Genomic DNA, 20,005 nt, shown 5'->3' with positions numbered 1-20,005 from the left:
TGGCTTGTGTGGGACCTGATGAATCAAACCTGGATCCGTAGGCTTTGCAGGCAAGCACCTTAACCGCTAAGCCATCTCTCCAGCCCTGTATTTATAGACTTTGAGGTAAGTACAAGTGATGACAGAGGAGCTTGACAGGGAGACAGCCCAAGGAAGAATTCCGCATGAATTTTGAATGGTTTGAGATGCCCTCCCATAGCTCCTGGGGTGCTCTGTGGGCTGTGTTCGGATGGCTACCTTTGTTGCAGCTGCATGAGGATGGTGAGCTGGGCAGAGATGTTTCAGGTGGTGCAGGACCTCTAAGGCCTCAGCATCCACTTCTGCAGAGTGGGTCCTGTTGCGACTATCCCCAAAGCTGGAAATGAGTGCAGCTGAGGGCAAAGCTGTGGTTCTGTCATTGGTTTAATTTATTACTGTCTGACATCCAGTGACACTGACATACCCCACCAGGTGGGTGGCGAGTGGGCCCTGTCCAGGAAGATACAGTACGAGGAGTGGACGGCACACACATGCATCCACGTGGAGCTACAGTGACAGGGCTGCGGGAAGGCAGGCCCCTCTCTAGTTAATGCTGTTACAGATGCCGGGCCGGGACAGGCCAGACACACAGAGGCCTACTCTTGTCTGCCGTATAAATATGGAAGATTCCTTGTTTACAGTTTCGTTTCCCCCAAGTCTGAAACTACATCTGCACTACCCGTTACTGCTAAGGGCTATTCCATCTCGGCTTGGCTCTGCTTGGCTCATGGTCGAGACTCTGGAATGTTGGGCTCAGTCTTCCTCACTGCCACTTCCTGAGCGGTCCTGGAGAGGGGACAAGAGACAGGGTATATGAGTCAGCAGCTCTCCCAAAGCCACGGTTTCACCAATGCCCTGGATGGCCCAAAGGGAGGATACCCCTGTAAGTCTCACTTACCCCACAGGATAAACTGTTAGAAGCTGCTATAAATGACTCTAAGGTTTTTCCTAGCAGCAACCAAACATGGGCCTGTCAGCATGTGGCAGGTGTGCTGAGCACCAGTGGAAACAACTCGGGAAGCAAAGTGTCAGCCCCCGCCCCACCAGACATCACCATGGGGTCTCACCCAGAGAGTAGCTCACAATGTCTGCACATGCATCCTATCTCTTTTTTTTTTTTTGAGGTAGGGTCTCACTCTAGCCCAGGCTGACCTGGAATTCACTATGTATTCTCAGGGTGGCCTTGAACTCACGGCAATCCTCCTACCTCTGCCTCCCAAGTGCTGGGATTAAAGGCGTGCGCCACCACACCCGGCCCCCTATCTCTTATTAAGTATAGTTTTATTTTGATTCAGAGTGTCATGTAGCCCAGGCTGGCCTCAAACTCAGTATGTAGCTATGGGAGACTTTGAACTCCGGGTCCTGCTGCCACCACCTTCTGAGTGATGGGATTACAGATATGTGACACCTCAACATATTTGTGTCTGTGTTCTTTTTCTCAAGTCAGGGTCTCAGTCTAGCCCAGGCTGACCTGGAACTCACTCTGTAGTCCCAGGATGGCCTCAAACTCATAGGGATCCTCCTACCTCTGGCTCCCGAGTATTGGGATTAAAGACATGTGCCACCATGCCTGCCTTTTTTTTTTCCCCCTTCAGTGTTGCAGACTAAACCCATGATGCCACCAGTACAAAGTGCACTGTGCAGAGGCCTTAGATAGGCTTCAGCAGCGTGTGGCCTGCTTGTCTCACCTCCTCCTGCTCCTCCTCACTGTCGTCATCACTCACAACTGGTTTGGCTCGTGACCCACGGCTTGGCCGCCGTCGACCCCCTTTCAGCCGGTCCTGTGCCTTCTCTTTGCGACCAAGCTTGATCTTCACCTTGACAGAGCGAGCTGAGGGAAAAGAAGCATGTGGTGAGCTGGGAAGTGGACACTTTAGATGCAAGTCACCTTCAAGCAGGTTGCAGCCCTCTGCTCCCCTTCCTGACTCACACTCGGACTCGGAGCCTTCTTCCTCTCCCTCCTCCTCTTCTTCACTCTCCTCTCCTTCGCTGTCGTCCTCCTTTTCAATTTTCTGCCTCACACTGGTGAAAACAGACTGCAGGACAATGGAGTCCTCGTAGATCTAGTGGAGACATGGGGCTGAGTGCAAGTCTGTTGTGAGGACTGCACCCACCATCCTTACCCAGTGGCTGGGTGGTTTGGGAGTGGCTACAGGCACATCCCTCAGATGCATTTCTCTACAAAACCCTAAGAAGGTCTGCACTAACAAGGAAATGCATAGCTCCTCTGGCAGCATTTTGCCACTTCCAGCAAAATTCCTTGGTGGAAAGCCACCTCCCCAGACTAGGGAAAACTCTGTCAAAGGTAGGATGGGCTTCCCATCAGCTTTGTCACAGGAAAGAACAACTGCACAGGCTGCTACAACCCCCCTTCTGAGGTAGAGTTGCATGATAGGTCAGGCTGACTTGACATTCCCTATGTAGTCTGAGGGTAGCTCCAGGGAGTGCCTTTCAAGAAAGCTCCTGGGGGTGGGGGTGGGGAATGGAGAAATGGCTCAGCAGTTAAGGCACTTGCCTGTAAAGTCTAATGACCAGGGTTTGATTCCCCACTACCCATGTAAAGCCAGATGCACAGTGGCACATGCATCTGGAGTTCATTTGCAATGGATGGAGGCCCTGGTAAACCCATTCACTCTGTCTCTAACAAATAAATTAAATAAATTGGGCATGGAGGCATACACCTTCAGTACCATCACTCAGGGGGTAGTGGTAGGAGGTTAACCATGAGTTCAAGGCCAGTCTAAGTCTACATAGTGAATTCCAGGTCATTCTGGACTAAAGTGAGACCGTACCTCAAAACTGCCTCCACACCCCCCTGACCCCGGCAAAAAAAAAAAAAAAGCTCCTATGGAATTTTAAATGCCAACAGACACCAGGACTTTTAGGCAGCTGAGCAAAAGGTGTGCAGCTCCTTCCATGCAGACTGGCTAACAGGGTACTGTTCTTGCAAGTAGCCCAAATGGGTGAAATCAAAGACATGCAAAGCCAACTCCTCAGGGATGGAGGGGCAGGTCTGTGGAGCTCAAGAGGAAGAATGAGGACAGTGGACCCTCCCCCGCACTCACTAGGGAGCCCTCGAGGTTGAAGGTCTGCGCATTCTGGCACAGTAGCATAACATCCTTCTCCAAGTCATTGAGGCTGCGGTACTTGTGGTTGCGGATGCGTTCCTGCGGGGAAGTAGAGGTCTTATCTTGGGCATCCATGGCCTGCCAGCTTGCCCCACAGCACCACTTGTATCATAGAGCTGGCCTCCAGGGGGCTGAGGCCTTTGCAGAGCCTCCTAGAAAGCTCCAGACTCTCAGGTAGCATGTGCCAACACTGATGAGGGTACCTTGATCTTCTTGAAGTCCACGGGCTTGCGGATGAGCTCATAGTACTCGGGCAGCTCCTTGCGTGAAGGCAGCTGGATAAACACTTCACTGAGTTGACGTCCACTACTACTGCAAGGTGACAACGTGAGTGTTACTCCTGGGCTATCCGTGTGGTGCCCAAGAGACAACCCCCTCCCCACCACTCAGGAAAGAAAAGAGAATTTAAAAACAACTTTGAAGTTCGTTCGTTCGTTCTTTCTTTCTTTCTTTCTTTTTTTTTTTTTTTTTGGTTTTTCGAGGTAGAGTCTCACTCTAGCCCAGGCTGGAATTCACTATGGAGTCTCAGGGTGGCCTCGAACTCATGGCAATCCTCCTACCTCTGTCTCCCAAGTGCTGGGATTAAAGTCGTGCACCACCACACCCGGCTTTGAAGTTATTTCTTAACATGTAGGGAGTCTTGTAACTTTTGGAACATTTCTAAGATAATCAGGTATAATGACAGGATGTACTTGAAATTGTCAATTCCCCTAAGCCCTAGCCAAGGGAGATGCCATGCCCAGTGTACCTCCCTGTATACCACCTGCTTCCCATTATGATTCTAAACTGTGCTTGCTTGTATCAGGTATTACACATGCATGTTCACAGAGGCCACAGTGCTCATGGTCATCTTTTCCAAAGGTGGCATTAAGTCAGTGGCCTTCATAAACTTGGCATGAACCCAAAGAAAAAAAGAGAAAAAGCACACTTATGCCACATGACTTTCAACAGGGATAGCACTGCTTTCTAAAAGGGTAGGTCATGGAGCTGGAGAGATGGCTCAGTGGTTAAGGCGCTTGCCTGCAAAGCTAAAGACCCATGTTCGATCTCTTCAGATCCCACATAAGCCAGACACACAAAGGTAATGCAAGTGCAACCTTGTACTTGCACACTAGGTGGTTCAAGCATCTGGAGTTCTATTACAGAGGCTGAAGGCCCAGTGTACCAATTCTCGCTCTTTCTCTCAAAAATGAAAAATAAAAAGGGCTGGAAGGATGTTTAGCTGTTAAGGCCTGCAAAGCCAAAGGACCCAGGTTCATTCCCCAGGACCCATATTAGCCAGATGTGTAAGGGGGCACATGCGTCTGGAGTTCATCTGCAGTGGCTGGAGGCCCTGGCGTGCCCATTCTCTCTCTCTCTTTCTCTCTCTCCCCCTTTTTCTCTGTCAAATAAATAAATAAATACACATAAAAATACTAAAATAAATAAATAGTCAAGGGAAAAAAAGGGAGCCAAGCGTGGTGGGTACGCCTTTAATCCCAGTATTCAGAGGCAGAGGTAGGAGGATCACTATGAGTTCGAGGCCACAATGAGACTACATAGTGGATTCCAGGTCAACTTGGACTAGAGTGAAACCCTACCTCAAAAAACAAAACAAACAAAAAAAAAAAAAGGTGGAAGATGGTCTTGAGGCCACACTGGCCAGCTATCCTGGGCTGCAGTGGCTGGTGTTTTGAGTACTATGGGCTATGGTAAGTGGGGAAAGCCCAGTCTTGCAGAAGGTGCCCAACCAGTACTCACAAAGGGCTTCTGCAGCTCAGCCTTTCATTCCCTGTGTGTGTGTGTGTGTGTTTGTGAGTGTGTATGGGGGGGTGGTGTGAGCTCAACAAGTGCTGCTCCCATTTCTATTAACTCTGTGCTGGACAGACCAAGGACACAAGTATCCCAGTGTCTTCCTGTGGGGCTTCTTTCTTTGGTGTTGAAAGGCTTTGGGCACATTAAGCTCATGCTGCACCACCTAGCCACCAACCCACCTCTATTACCAATTTTCTCAGTAGAGACTTTCTCTGCCAAATGAGACTATTGACCATAGTGCACAAGAATTACGTTCCACTCTGATATCAAACATGCTGATGTGTGCCCAAGTTGTAACTTTACCAAACTAAAACTAGGTGGTAGTGACAGCAGAGGCAAGAGCAACCCTGGGTCCAGTAGTTCAAGGCCAGACTAGACAGCATAAAAACCTAAACAAAATCCCCCAAGCAATAAGCTCACTTACAAATGCTACCTATAGATCTCTTACTACGTTTTTCTCCCTTTTTTTATGTTGTATGCGTTTATTCAAAAGAGGACTCAACTATAGGAAATTCTTCCGTTACGAAATTAGGTATGACTTCCAAACACCCACATAAAGCCAAATGGATGTTCATTAGCAGTGGCAAGAATTCTTGGCATGTATCCACGATGCAAACATATATGAAAACTTTAAGTAAGGGCTGGAAAGATAGCTAACTGGTCAGGGTGCTTGCCTACAAAACCTAAAAACCTGTGTTTGATTCCTCAGTAACCATGTAAAGCCAGATGAACAGTAGCACATGCATCTGGAGTTTATTTGCAGCAGCTGGGAGCTCTGGCACACCACTCTCTATCTCCTATCTTGCTGTACTTAAAAAATTGGGCTGGAGGAATGGCTTAGCAGTTAAGGTATTTGCCTGCAAAGTCAAAGGACATTGGTTCAATTCCCTAGGACCCACATAAGCCAGATACACAACAGGGCACATGCGTTTGGAGTTCGTCTGCTGTGGCTGGAGGCCCTGGTGCACCCATTCTCTCTCTCCCTCTCTCAAATAAATAAATAAATGAATGAAAAAAATTTTTAAGTTTAAAAAATATTTTTATTTATTTATGTGAGAAAGTGGGGAGACATGAGAGAATGAATGGGTATGCCCAGGGCCCCCAGCTGCTGCAAAAGAAATCCAGATGTATGTACTACTTTGTGCCTCTATCTGGCTTATGTGGGTCCTGGGGAATTCAACCTGGGTCCTTTAGCTTTGCAATCAAGTGCCTTAACTGCTAAGCCATTTCTCCAGCACGCACTCATCTGTGATCCCTCTCTGTCTCTCCTTGCAAATACATAAGTATTTAAAAAAATTTTAGCCAGACATGGTGGTGCACGCTTTTAATCGCAGCACTCTGGAAGCAGAAGTAGGAAGATCGCCATGAGTTCGAGACCACCCTGAGACTACACAGTGAGTTCCAGATCCACCTGGGCTAGAGTGAGACACTACGTTAAAAAAAAAAAAAAAAAAAAAAAGGAAAGAAAGAATGAATGAAAGAAGGAGGGCGGGCGGGCCGACAGGCAGGCTGGAGAAATGGCTTAGCAGTTAAGTGCTTGCCAGTGAAGCCCAAGGACCCCAGTTCCAGGCTTAATTCCCCAGGATCCATGTTAGCCAGATGTACAAGAGGACACATGTGTCTGGAGTTCATTTGCAGTGGCTGGAGGCCCTAGCGTGCCCATTCCCTCTCCCTCTCTCTCTGTTGCTCTCAAATAAATAAAAATTAGAAAAACAAACTTAAAAAAATATTTATTTACTAGAGATATAGAAAGAGAGGGAGGGAGAATCGGCATACTTGGCCTTTAGCCACTGCAAACAAACACCAGATACATGCTCTACCTTACATATCTGGCTTTACATGGGTACTATAGCATCAAACCTGAATCATTTGGCTATGCATGCAAGTACCTTAACCAGTAAGCCAAAAAAAATGTTTTATGTACTTATTTACTTTGGTTTTTTCAAGGTAGGGTTTTGCTCTAGCCCAGGCTGACCTGGAATTCACTATGTAGTCTCAAGGTGGCCTTGAACTCACAGCAATCCCACCTCTGCCTCCCAAGTACTGGGATTAAAGGCATGCGCCACCATGCTCAGTCCTCTAAATTTTTTTTAAGTCAAATGTCAACTGAAAAAAAAATTTTAATATTATTTTTATTTATTTATTTGACATAGAAAGAGGGAGGAAGAATGGGTGCGCCAGCCACTGCAAATCAACTCCAGATGCATGTACCACTTTGTGCATCTGTTTTACGTGGGTCCTAGGGATTTGAACATGGGTCCTTTGGCTTTGCAGACAAGTGCCTTCACCATTAAACCATCTTTCCAGCCCAAATGCTAGCATCTCTCATGAGCCGATTAGTTCCAACCCACTAAAGGCATGCCTAGAGATACCAATTGTTGAGTTTCATGGAGGCAAACAGTGGAGCCCAAGCTGGAGGTGTAAGAAACCCTGACACTTACTCCCTGTAACCCCAAGCCAGACCCATTTAGCTGAACACCTTCACTTGAGCATTGTAAGTGGCGGGAGCTAGGGTACAATCCAGTTGTGCTGTCCATACTTTGCAACAACACCATGGTATGGATGTCCCTGTTCTGTGAAAACAGGACTAAGAACAGAGAAGTTGACCACAGCTCCATGGCAGTGCCAAGAACCAGTCTCAGGACCAGGAAGCAGACGCAGGAGCAAAGCCAGTCACAGCTCATAGGCTAGACAAGGCAAAGCCCATATCCTGACTACAGTGCTGCATAACAGCAGCCAAATCAGTGTGCCTTTTACTATAGCAGCACCTAAGTGATGGGTGCAGGACTGTGTCTATGAAACCCAAGTGGCCTTGGGGGTGGTCTGGTCTAGTAGGAAGAATGGGATGAGGGTATGGGGCACTAGGCATGGGCAAGGTTCCACTGAGATGCAGCCTGCATGGCCGATGCAGGGGCTCAGCAAGTGGACATGGGACCCACTTCTGAATTAAGGTCCTCTTAGAGGCACAGGCTGCTACTAACTCCAGGTAAGGCAGAGGGTGTAGCAGTAGCCACCCAGATCCAGCTGCCATAGCCTCCAGACAATGGCATCCACCAGTCCTGGCCACCTTGAGCAATTATGTTGCCCATGGAGTGCTAGTTTTATTACTGCTCTATACCAGCAGCCTATTTTTCTTGGCATAAAATGTCTGACCTAGGGCATGAAGCCCAAAATGGAATCAGCCTTAGAACCTCAGGGTGATTGACAAGGAACTTGACCAAAGGCTGCCCAGAGCATCCCCATACTTGACTTTCAGCCCAATTGGGCACTCTGCCATAAGCACAAGCACTGCATCCTCAGCCTGAACCAGGGCTCACTCGCTGTGGTACTTTGAATGTGCTCCCCCACACAGACTCAAGTGTTCCCCACCCCCGAGGTAGGGTCTCACTAGCCCAGGCTGACCAGAAATTCATTATGTAGTCTCAGAGTGGCCTCTGCCAAATGAAGTGGGTATACAACCAGGTAAAGCTGGCTAGTCTACCTTAGAGGACATGTCTGTCTTTTTTTTTTTTTTTTTGAGGTAGGGTCTCACTCAGGTCCAGGCTGACCTGGAATTAACTCTGTCATCTCAGGGTGGCCTTGAACTCATGGCAATCCTCCTACCTCTGCCTCCCGAGTGCTGGGATTAAAGGCGCGCGCCACCACGCCTGGCTTACATGTCTGTCTTAATCTCTTCCTTGGTGACTACCAGCAATCTGTGTTACACTGAATGCTCCCAAAGGAATCAAAGTATTTCTGAGTCTGCACTCAGAGGCTTCCTTTGACATCCTGTGTTCTGTCTCATTTATAACTCCTCTTCTTCCCCCATCTCTGCCCTGACACACACACTGCTTCACAGGTTGAACGTAAGTACCATTAATACCTAACACCGGTGCCCTTCCTTCAGCTCATTAGCTGATTTATGATCTTCTCCCCCCCCAAGGTAGAGTCTCTAGCCCAGGCACCTGGAATTCACTGTGTAGTCTCAAGGTGGCCTTGAACTCATGGCAATCCTCGTACTTTGACCTTCTGAGTGCTGGGATTAAAGGCATGTGCCACCATACCCAACAAGCCAATCCTTTTTTTAAAAAATATTTTTAAATATTTTTATTTATTTACTTATTTGAGAGTGACAGACACAGAGAGAAAGACAGATAGAGGGAGAGAGAGAGAATGGGCGCGCCAGGGCTTCCAGCCTCTGCAAACGAACTCCAGACGCTTGCGCCTCCTTGTGCATCTGGCTAACGTGGGACCTGGGGAACCAAGCCTCGAACCGGGGTCCTTAGGCTTCACAGGCAAGCGCTTAACCGCTAAGCCATCTCTCCAGCCCAAGCCAATCCTTTTAAGGCTAACTGCACCTGTTAATTTAGGGACTATAATCCCAAACACCTCTAAACTGTCTCACTTGGCTAAGACTCCTCCCAAGTGGTACACAAGGGATTATATCTTGATAATTTCCCCCTGCCTTTTGCTTCCTAACTCACTACAAATTGTCACTATAAAATTATTTGTCACCAGGCATGATGGCACACACCTTTAATCCCAGCACTTGGGAGGCAGAGGTAGGAGGATTGCCATGAGTTCGAGGCCACCCTGAGACAACAGAGTGAATTCCAGGTCAGCCTGAGCTAGAGCACAACACCTCTTAAATCCAACCAAACATACAAACATTTAGTTGTCTAACTATCTCATTATGGAAACAGCATGGAATAGTGTGTATCTGAAAGAGGAAGAGGACTAACCAGTCTCAATTGAGTCAAAGGCCTTCTGTGATCTTTAACACCTGCCCAGTTAGATGTGGACTGTGCCAGTGGAAAGCAAGTAAATCTCCCTCGACTGCATTAAGAACCATGGCACTCTTTAAACAACTATGTGTGTGTGTTTTCAGTCCATGCTGACCTGGAATTCACTATGGGTGACCTCGAACTCATGGCAATCTTCCTACCTCTGCCACCTAAGTATTGGGATTAAAGGTGTGCACCACCATGCCCAGGTACACACAAAGATTTAAAAACCACCACTGTAGGGCTAGAGAGATGGCTCAGCAGTTAAAGGCACTTGCTTGCAAAGTCTGTTGGCCTGGGTTCAATTACCCAGTATCCATGTAAAGCCAGTGATGCATGCTTCTGGAGTATGTCTGCAGCAGCAAGAGGGCCTAGCATGCCCATCCATGTTCTCTCAAACTGGTATGCACCATCCACAAACCCACAAAGGAATGTTATAGTCCACTGCAGGGTCTTGGCCACAATTGAAGCTGTGCTGCCTCCAGTGTGGCCCAAGTATGGGCAGACAGAGCTCCACCAGAGGCTAGAAAGGAACAGAGCTAGGTTCACTACCTCTCAATAATCTGCCTGTCCCTCAAGGGCACAGGGAGAGTGGAAGACAGCCAGGGTGTAAGACAGAACAGAAATCAGCCACATGGTCCACCTGGCCATAGGGTCAGCACATCACCATACCACTTGCCACCAGCTTCTCCAGACCATCCTTCCTCAGAGTAACTGCCAAACCACCTTCCCTGAGAGCCACCCTGTCTCTTCTCCATGAATGTCATGCCCATGTTCTTCCCAGGTCCAAAACACGAGATACATGAAGGGCAGATGCCAAAGCACAACGATTCAGCGTCCATGAACACTGAGCAAGCTCCTGGCCCCAGGCTGTGTGCCTGTTCAGACAGGGATGGGCTGGAATCCAGTCCACACCACACCTTGGCTTACCTGTCCTTGTACTTGATCACTGCGTCCACAATCTTCTTCATCTTCTTGGTGAGGTTGGGGGGGTTTGGTGACAACTTTTCAGCAGGTGGCCTCCCACGCTTCTTCTGCTTCTTGCTCTCATCATCCTTGTCACGGCTGCGGGTGCTGGTGGTCGGGGTGGAGGAGCCGGCATCACTGTCCCGCTTGCGCTTTCGTGATGATTTCTTCTGCCGGACCTCCTCTTCTATCTCCTCCAGCGTGCCCTCCTCGATGGCCTTCAGGGTCAATAGTAGTAAAATAGGACAGCCAGCACCCAAGTTGAAAAAGAGAGGCCGTGACGCGTTCCTAGGGCCCGGCTAGGGAGGGGAGGAGACCCCCCCACACTGACATCCTTCCAGTGTGTCTGGCTTGGGGCACAGCATAAATGGGGGCTCCTAAAGCCCACACTACCTCCAGATGAATCTCCACAAATCTGTCCTTAGCAGAGTAACAGGAACACTCTTCACAAGTGAAGGGACTGGAGGCTCATCAAGTGGAGATAAAGGGAGGTGGGCCTGGAGGGAACATCTGGCTGGAAGACCCTCTCCGCCTACTTCAAAAAACTGTGATAAAGGCTGGGCACGCCTTTAATCCCAGTACTTGGGAGGCAGAGGTAGAAAGATCGCTGTGAGTTCAAGACCACCCTGAGACTTACATAGTGAATTCCAGGTCAGCCTGAGCTAGAGTGAGACCCTACCTCGGGGGAAAATAAAACAAAAAACTGTGATAAAATGAATAGAACTGACTGGCATCAAGCACCCTCATTAGCTTTGCCCCTGTCACATGCATTTCAGGGCAGCTCTGGGGTTGTAGCCCACAGTGCATGTGCTTACTGTTTATGGACATTCCTCTTGTGCTTTCTTGTACATTCATGCATTATTCAAGCATATGTGTGTAAATGTACATGCACGTGGAGATCAGAGAAACATTGGGTATCTTCTTAACCACTTCCACCATATTATTATAATTTAAATATTTTACTTATTTCTTTGAAACACAGAAAGAATGGGCGTGTCAGGCCCTCCTGCCACTGCAAACGAACTCCAGACACATGTACCACCTTGTGCATCTGGCTTACGTGGCACTGGGGAATCAAACCTTCCACCTTGTTTTCTGAGACAGGGTCTCTAGCTGAACCAGGAGCTGAGTCTATAAGATAGTCACCGAGCCCAGATTCTCTTGTCCGCCTCCCCAAAGCTGGGATATCTAGGTTCACACTACCACCCTGTCCTTTACTTGGGCACAGGAGATCTGAACTTAGACCCTTAGGCTTACACTTTATCCACTGAGCAAACTTCTGAATTATCTCCTAGCCAGGCGTGGTGGTGCACACCTTTAATCCCAGCACTTGGGAGGCAGAGGTAGGAGGATCACTGTGAGTTCAAGGCCAGCCTAAGACTACATAGTGAATTCCAGGTCAGCCTGGGCTACAGCAAGACAATACCACGAAAACCCAATAATAATAATAATAATTAGGAAATTATTCTCTTTTTTTTTTGATGTAGAGTTTCGTTCTCCCCAGGCTCCCAAGTGCTGGGATTAAATGCATGTACCACTACACCTAGCAATTTCCTATTTACTTTTTTTAAAGAAATTAATTAATTTATTTGAGGGAGGGAGGGAAAGAGAGAGAGAAAGGCATTTAGAGAATGGGTGCACCAGGGCCTCTAGCCACTGCAACAAGCTCCAGATGCATGCACCACCTAGCACATGTAGCTTTATGTGGGTTCTGGAGAATCAAACCTGGGTCCTTCAACTTTGCAGGCAAGTGCCTTAAATGCTGAGCCATCACTTCAGCAGCCCTCCTACTTAATTATGAGACAGGGTGGATAGTCTATGCTGGCATTGAATTCACTATATATGCCAAGGATGACTTGAAATTTGGATCCTCCTGCCTGCTTCCCAATTGCTAGGATAACAGGTGTACACCACATGGCTCAATTTTATGTGGTACTTCAGATGGAACCCAGGGTTGTATACATGCCCGGCAAGTACTCTATCAACTGAGCTACTACATCCATGGCCCCAAATATGTGTTCACAGTGATTTCTCCCAACTTTGTTTCTTGAGTGCTAGGAAGATAAGGCATATGCCACGATAATCAGCCCTCCTGTTGTTTTCTACTGTACTACTGTTTGTATGTGTGCTAAGTTGTGTGAGTGTGAACACATGCATGCCACAGCGTATGTGTGAAGAAGGTCAGAGGACAACTTTGGATGTTGGTCTCACCTTCCACTTTTTTTTTCTTTTTTTGAGGCAGGGTCTCACTCTAGCTCAGGCCACTTCATTTTTTAGAAAAAAGAAATTATTATTTTTATTTCTTTGATAGAGGGAGATAGGGAGGGGCAGGCAGACAGATAGAGAGAATGGGTGTGCCATGGATTTGGCCACTGCAAATTAACTCAACACATGCACCACCTTGTGCATCTGGCTTATGTGGATACTAGGGAATGGAACCTTGGTCCTTTGTCTTCGTGGGCAACTTCTTAAAAAAGGCAGCTCCCCCTTTTTGAGGTAGGGTCTTGCCCTAGCACAGGCTGACCTAGAATTCACTATGTAGTCTCAGGGTGACCTTGAACTCATGGCGATCCTACCACCTCTGCCTCCCAAGTGCTGGGATTAAAGGTGTGCACATCAAGCTCAGCTTCCACTTCATTTTGAAGCAGGTCTCTGTAGCTGGTCACCTCTGCATCTGCTGCCCCTAGCTCATGAGATTCTGGCAGATGCTCCTGTCTTCCTCCTTTCTCACTCTGGGCGTGCTTGGATTACAGACACTTGTGTTACAGTGTTTGGTTTTACATGGGTTTTTGAGAATCTAGAGTGATATCATGTCAAGCACTGTATCCATTGAGCCATCCATCTCTCCGGCCCCTGCACAGCACTATTTTCTTTCCTTACTTCATGCTGCTTTTTTGTTAGGGGGGTGAGGAGGGGAGATGCTGAGGATGGAACATAGCTCTCAAGTTCTGTCAGAGTGGTATCTGCAGCCTTCACAACATATTATGTCTTTGGGGTCCTTTGGTGCATGAGGTGCCCCAATTTAATCTCCACTTGCTTTTGGACAGTTATATAATTTCATTTCTTCATTTTTGGCAGTGTTGGAATTGAAATCCAGGGCCTAAGGTGTGCTTGGGCAAGTACTCTGTGCCCCTGTGCTACATAGGTCACTTCCTTTCTTTCATGGCAATTCTCATTAAAGCCAGACTCCTTGTGGTAAAACTGCTGAGGTGAACAATGTTAGATTTAGAAGAATCTCTATGGCATGGAGAGATGGCTTAGTGATTAAGGTGCTTGCCTGCAAAGCGAAAGGACCCAGGTTCAATTCCCCAGGAACCATGTAAGCCAGATGCACAAAGGGGCACATGCATTTGGAGTTCGACTGCAGTGGCTAAAGGCCCTGGTGTGTCCTTTCTCTCTATCTGCCTGTTTTTCTCTCTCTCACTCTCAAATAAATAAATAATCCCTAGTTATTAATTCCCAGTGACAATAAGATGAATGGGGTTTTACCTCAAACCAGGGGGTGGATATTCACATTTCTAAGGGACCTCAGAATCAGAAAAGGAGGTAGTTTAGAAGCAAAGGAATAACTCATTTTTTTTTATGTCATACTTAAGGCTGTGATGATGACCTAGCACTGGGCAAGGTGGCATGAACGGCAACAGGTATCAGTGACATACACCTCAGAAATGGTGACAAGCACGGTGAGGTCAAGCTTCCTAAAGGAAGAGGGGATAAAGCTGTGAGCTGAAAGGGAGTAAGGAAGGCACCCTAGCCAAAGGAAGTGCAACAGACAGGAGACACTGAAAACTCTGGGCCCTGATGCACAGCCAAAGAAGAATAGTGAATTTAATATTCTTCCCCAGATTTATGTCCACCCTCATTGTCATAATGTGACTGCATCTGGAGATGCATCTGTGCAGGTGTGTCAGGGGAGATCCAGGAGGAATACCATCCTGCACTAGGGTAAGCTCTTAATCTGACCTAAAAGCCAAGGATGCTCTCTAAGGCTTTCAAAGAGATCACGATCCCACTAGTACCTCACTTTCCAATACTCATACTGGTTCCAGGCAGTAAGAAAATGTATGTGAGTAGTAACAGGTGGCCACAATTATGGTATTTTATCACAGCAGCCCCAGGAGATCAACACAGGACAGCAGTCAGATTAGCTGGAAGGCTTTTGCAATAAAAGGCACTAAGAGTGGCTGTCCTGCAGCATAAGAGTTGGTTACAGAGTTGCCTAATTGTAAATTTGATTCACTGCTTAAAGTTTTATTTTTATTTTAAATATTTTACATTTATTTATTTATTTGAGAGACAGAAAGAGGCATAGAGAAAATCTGAGAATATCGGCAGGCCAGGGCCTCGAGCCACTGTAAGGGAACTCCAGATGCATGTACTCCCTTGTGCATCTGACTTACGTGGGTCCTGGGAAACTGAACTTGGATCCTTTGGCTTTGCAGGCAAACGCCTTAACCTCTAAGCCATCTCTCCAGCCCTTTATTTTTATTTATTTGAGAGAGAGAGAGAGAGAGAGAGAGAGCGAGAGCGAGAGAGCGAGAGCGCGCGCGCGCGCGCACAAATGCAAGGGCGTGTCAGGGCCTACAGCATGTTTATGTATGTATGTCTGTGCATGTGTATGCATGTGAAAGCCAGAGGGTGATAGTAGGTATCTTTTTCAATCATGCTCTACCTTATACTTTGAAACAGGAGCTCTCACTGAACACAGTTTACTCACCAGACTCAACAAACCAGCTAGATAGCCCTACTGTCTCCTCTATCTCCACTTCCTCTGTGCTAAGAATAGGAACTCAGGTCCTCATGCACACACAGCAAGAACTGGTTGTTGTTTTTTGTTTTGTTTTGTTTTTTTGAGGTAGGGAACCTAACCTGGAATTCACTATGTATAGTCTCAGGGTGGCCTTGAACTCTTGGTGATCCTCCTACCTCTGCTTCCCAAATGCTGGGATTAAAGGCATGCACCACCACACCTTGCTACACAGCAAGAACTTTACCCACTAAGCCATTTTCCCAACCCCTAATAAATTTAACATAAGATGTGGTCAATGGGAGAAAAAACTTTTCAATAAATGTTGCTGGGACAACCAGACATTCACATACAAAGAATAAAGTTGGAGCCCTACCTCATACCATAGATAAAATTTAACTCAGCCTGGAGAGATGGCTCAGCAGTTAAGTACTTTTTTGCAAAACTAAGGATCAAAGTTTGATTCCCCAGTGCCCACATAAGCCAGATACACAAGGTGGAGTTTGTATGCAGGACTGGAGGCCCTGGCACACCCATATTCTCTATCTCTTCTATCTCCTTGTAAATAAATTTTTTATAAAGCCATACTTTAGGGCTGGAGAGATGGCTTAGTGGTTAAGTGTTTGCCTGTGAAGACTAAGGACCCCAGTTCGAGGCTCGTTTCCCCAGGACCCACGTTAGCCAGATGCACAAGGTGGCACATGCATCTGGAGCTCGTTTGCAGTGGCTGGAGGCCCTGGTGTGCCCATTCTCTCTATCTGCCTCTTTCTCTGTCTGTTGCTCTCAAATAAATAAATAAAGATAAACAAAAAATAAAAAAAAATTCTAGTTAAAAAAAAGCCATACTTAAAAAAATTTTTTAAGGCCAGGCGTGGTGGCACATGCCTTTAATCCCAGCACTTGGGAGGCAGAGGTAGGAGGATCGCCATGAGTTCAAGGCCACCCTGAGACTACATAGTTAATTCCAGGTCAGCCTGAGCCAGAGTGAGACCCTCCCTACCTTGAAAAAAACTTTAAAAAAAATTTTTTTAACTCAAAATGGATAATGAACAAAAATATGAAGTAAATCTATGAGCCAGGCATGGTGGTACATGCCTTTAATCCCAGCACTCAGGAAGCAGAGGTAGGAGAAGTGAGTTTGAGATCAGCCTGGGACTACAAAGTGATATGCAGGTCAGTCTGATCTAAAATTGAGACCATACCTCGAAAAAAGTAAAAGGGCTGGGGAAATGGCTTAGCGGTTAAGGCATTTGCCTGCGAAGCCTAAGGACCCAGGTTCGATTCCCCAGGACCCACGTAAGCCAGATGCACACAGTGACACCTCCGTCTAGAGTTCCTTTGCAGTGGGTGGAGGCCCTGGTGTGCCCATTCTCTCTTTCTTTCTTTCTGCCTCTTTCTCTCTCAAATAAATAAAAAAAAATTTTTTTTAAGTAAAAGAAGTACAACAATAAAACTCTTGAAAGGGGTTCAGTGGCATGACAGCAAGGAAAAGCAACAAGAAAAGGTAGTGAGAAACCAGGCGTGGTGATGCATGTCTTTAATCCCACCATTCAGGATGTAGAGGTGGTGGGATTGCTGTGAGTTCAAGGTCACCCTGAGACTACATAGTAAATCCCAGGTCAGCCTGGACCAAAGTGAAACCCTACCTCGAGAAACAAACAAACAAATCTTGAAAGTAAATAGGAATCCAGGACTAGCAGTACATGCCTGTAATCCCAGCATCCAGAAGACTGAGGCAGGCGACTGCCATGGGTTTTAGAGTGGCCTGACGTACAGAACAAGTATGAGATTAGCCATAGCCACACAGTAGCAAGATTCTATCTCCAAAAATCCATGAAAATAAGTCAGGCGTGGTGGTGCACAAATGCAATCCCAGCATTCAGCCAGGTGTGCTAATGCACACCTGTAATTACAGCACAGGGTGATGGAAACAAAAAACCAACAGTTCAGCATCAGCCTCAGCTACACAGACTGTTCAAACAAGCCTGAGCTGCATATGACCCAGGTTGCATAAAACAGTCTAAAACAGCCAGGAGTGGTGGCTCACGCCTTTAATCCCAGCACTTGGGAGGCAAAGGTAGGAGGATCACTGTGAGTTTGAGGCTACCCTGGAACTACAAACTGAATTCTGGGTCAGGCTAGGCTACACTGAGAGAGACCCTACCTCAAAAAAAAAAAAAAAAAAAAAAAAAAAAAATCCACGAAAAAAAATAAGGATAAATCCTTGTGACCTTTGACTTGGCAACTATCTTAAGTGTCATCAAAGCATAAGCAATTAAGAGAAAGAATGAAAAACTTTGGGTTTTAAAGGTTACTATGAAGGCAAAAAGGCCACAGAAGGGGACTCTATTCACAGAGTAACATCTCTGGTAGGTGGCTCAGAAGATTTGGGAAAGATCAAGTAGCACAGACAAACACACTCCACGCTATTAGAGAGGGAGATGCAAATCTAATCCACAGAGATTCACTTCACATTCACTAGGAAAGTATGAATCAATAGGCAAGCTAGGGCTATAGACATGGTTTAGTTGTTAAGGTACTTGCCTACAAAGCTAAAGGACCCAGGTTCAATTCCCCAGTACCCACATAAGCCAGATGCATAAGGTGGTGCATGTGTGTGGAATTTGTTTGCAGTGGGTGGAGGCCCTGGAGTGCTCATTCTCTCCCTCCCTGTATCTGCCATTCTCTGTCTCAAATAATTAATTCTTTAAAGGTAAGATGGTAACACCCTCATATACTGCTGGAGAGAATGCAAGGTGGTGGGCCACTTTGCAAAATAGTCTGGCAAGACCTATGAAGGGGCTTAAACATAGAAGGACCAATTGATCTAGCAATGACATTCTAAGGTATATGCCCAAAAGAAAGTAAACCACATGTCTACACAAAAACCTAAGCACAGGAGATTGGGCAACATTATTCAAAACAGCCCATAAAAGTAAACAATCCAAGCTGGAGAGATGGCCCAGCAAGGTACTTGCCTGCAAAACCTAAGGACCCAGGTCTGATTCCCTAGAACCCACAGAAGCCAGATGCACAAGGTGGTGCATGCATCTGAAAGTTCATTGCAGTGGCTGGAGGCCTTGGCACAGCAATCCCCCCCGCCATATATGTCTATCTCTAAATAAATAAATTTTAAAAATTAAAAAAAGGGCTGGGGCTGGAGAGATGGCTTAGCAGTTAAACGCTTGCCTGTGAAGCCTAACGACCCCAGTTCGAGGCTCCACGTTAGCCAGATGCACAAAGGGGCGCATGTGTCTAGAGTTTGTTAGCAGTGGCCAGAGGCCCTGGTGTTCCCATTCTCTCTCTCTTTCTACCCCTCCTTATCTATCAAATAAATAAAAAAAAATTTTTTTTTAAAAAGCTGGACATGGTGATGCATTCCTTTAATTCCAGCACTTGGGAGGCAGAGGTAGGAGAAAGGCCATGAGTTCAAGGCCACCGTGGGCTAGAGCAAGACCCTACCTCAAAAAACTAAAAAACACCAAAACAGCAATCCAACTAACAGATGGGGGGAAAAATGTGGTACCTATCCATGAAATGGAACACTAGTGGGCCAAGAGAATAAAGCATTAATATGCTACCCCCATGGATAATCCAAGAAAATATTACTAATCAGCCAAGTAGCTGGGAGTAGTGATGCACACCTGTAATCTAGCACTTGGAAGCAGTAAGATCAATAGGGTGAGGATAGCTTGGGCTACACAGGGTGACCCTGTCTCTAAACAAAAAACCAATTATATTAAATGAAAGAAAGCACATACAAAGATCTTGTAAATCCACTGGCAGGCTGTTGATATAGAAAACAGTTGAGGGAGAGGGAGGGGCAGACAGAGAATAGGCACAGCAGTATCTCCAGCCACTGCAAACTCCAGATGCATGTGCCACATTGTGCATTTGGAAAAGTAGTTGTCTGAGGCAAGGAGATTAGAAGTCAGGCAAATAACAAGACACAACAAGGCTTCTTTTAGGGGTAATGAGATGTTATAATTCTAACAGGGGTGATGGCTACATAACCCTAGCAACACAATATAAACTATGGAATTGGACACCTTAAAAGGGTGACATGAGTGACACATAAATCATATCTCAACCACCCCCCCATATTCCCTCTGGCAACAAATATACTAAAATAGGAATGGCACAGAGAAGATTAGCCCCTGTGCAAGAATGACAAGCAAATTCATGAAGCATTCACATTAAAAAAAAAAAAAATCCTGGGCTGGAAAGATGGCTTAGTGGTTAAGCGCTTGCCTATGAAGCCTAAGGGCCCTGGTTCAAGGCTCGATTCCCCAGGACCCACGTTAGCCAGATGCACAAGAGGGTGCATGCATCTGGAGTTCGTTTGCAGTGGCTGGAGGCCCTGGCGTGCCCATTCTCTCTGTCTCTATCTGCCTCTTTCTCTCTCACTTTCGAATAAATAAATAAAAATAATTTAAAAAAAAATCCTGCCCAGGCTGGAGAGATGGCTTAGCAGTTAAGGCACTTTCCACCAAACCCTAAGGACACAGGATCAATTCCCCAGGACTCAAGTAAACCAAATGCATAACATAGTGTGTGCATGTGGAGTATGTTTGCAGTGGGTAGAGAAC

General features: G+C 46.6%; 1 protein-coding gene and 1 non-coding gene across 8 annotated transcripts in view; one reads left to right on the top strand and one right to left on the bottom strand.

Annotated features, from left to right (window-relative positions):
* Positions 1–384: 384 nt before the first annotated feature.
* The window catches only part of Smarca4 (SWI/SNF related, matrix associated, actin dependent regulator of chromatin, subfamily a, member 4), a 115,059-nt gene continuing 95,438 nt past the window's right edge, over positions 385–20,005 (bottom strand). For 3 of the 7 annotated variants that reach the window (XM_045144684.1, XM_045144687.1, XM_045144685.1), the window contains 6 exons: positions 10,634–10,896; positions 3,350–3,458; positions 3,084–3,185; positions 1,949–2,081; positions 1,707–1,849; positions 385–804 (listed from right to left, as the gene is read on the bottom strand). In XM_045144684.1, the coding sequence (XP_045000619.1) occupies positions 772–804; positions 1,707–1,849; positions 1,949–2,081; positions 3,084–3,185; positions 3,350–3,458; positions 10,634–10,896 (783 nt within the window). In that variant the 3' untranslated portion in view covers positions 385–771. The remainder of the gene's footprint in view (positions 805–1,706; positions 1,850–1,948; positions 2,082–3,083; positions 3,186–3,349; positions 3,459–10,633; positions 10,897–20,005) is intronic. The other 4 variants (XM_004667465.2, XM_045144688.1, XM_045144686.1 and 1 more) reach the window with 3 other exon arrangements.
* LOC123459080 lies at positions 19,517–19,618 on the top strand. The gene has a single exon (XR_006636004.1). It is a non-coding gene; the product is annotated as a U6 spliceosomal RNA (small nuclear RNA).

Source organism: Jaculus jaculus, chromosome 2, assembly GCF_020740685.1.
Source record: "Jaculus jaculus isolate mJacJac1 chromosome 2, mJacJac1.mat.Y.cur, whole genome shotgun sequence".
Taxonomy (NCBI): Eukaryota; Metazoa; Chordata; class Mammalia; order Rodentia; family Dipodidae; genus Jaculus; species Jaculus jaculus.
This window is presented reverse-complemented; position numbering and strand designations above follow the sequence as displayed.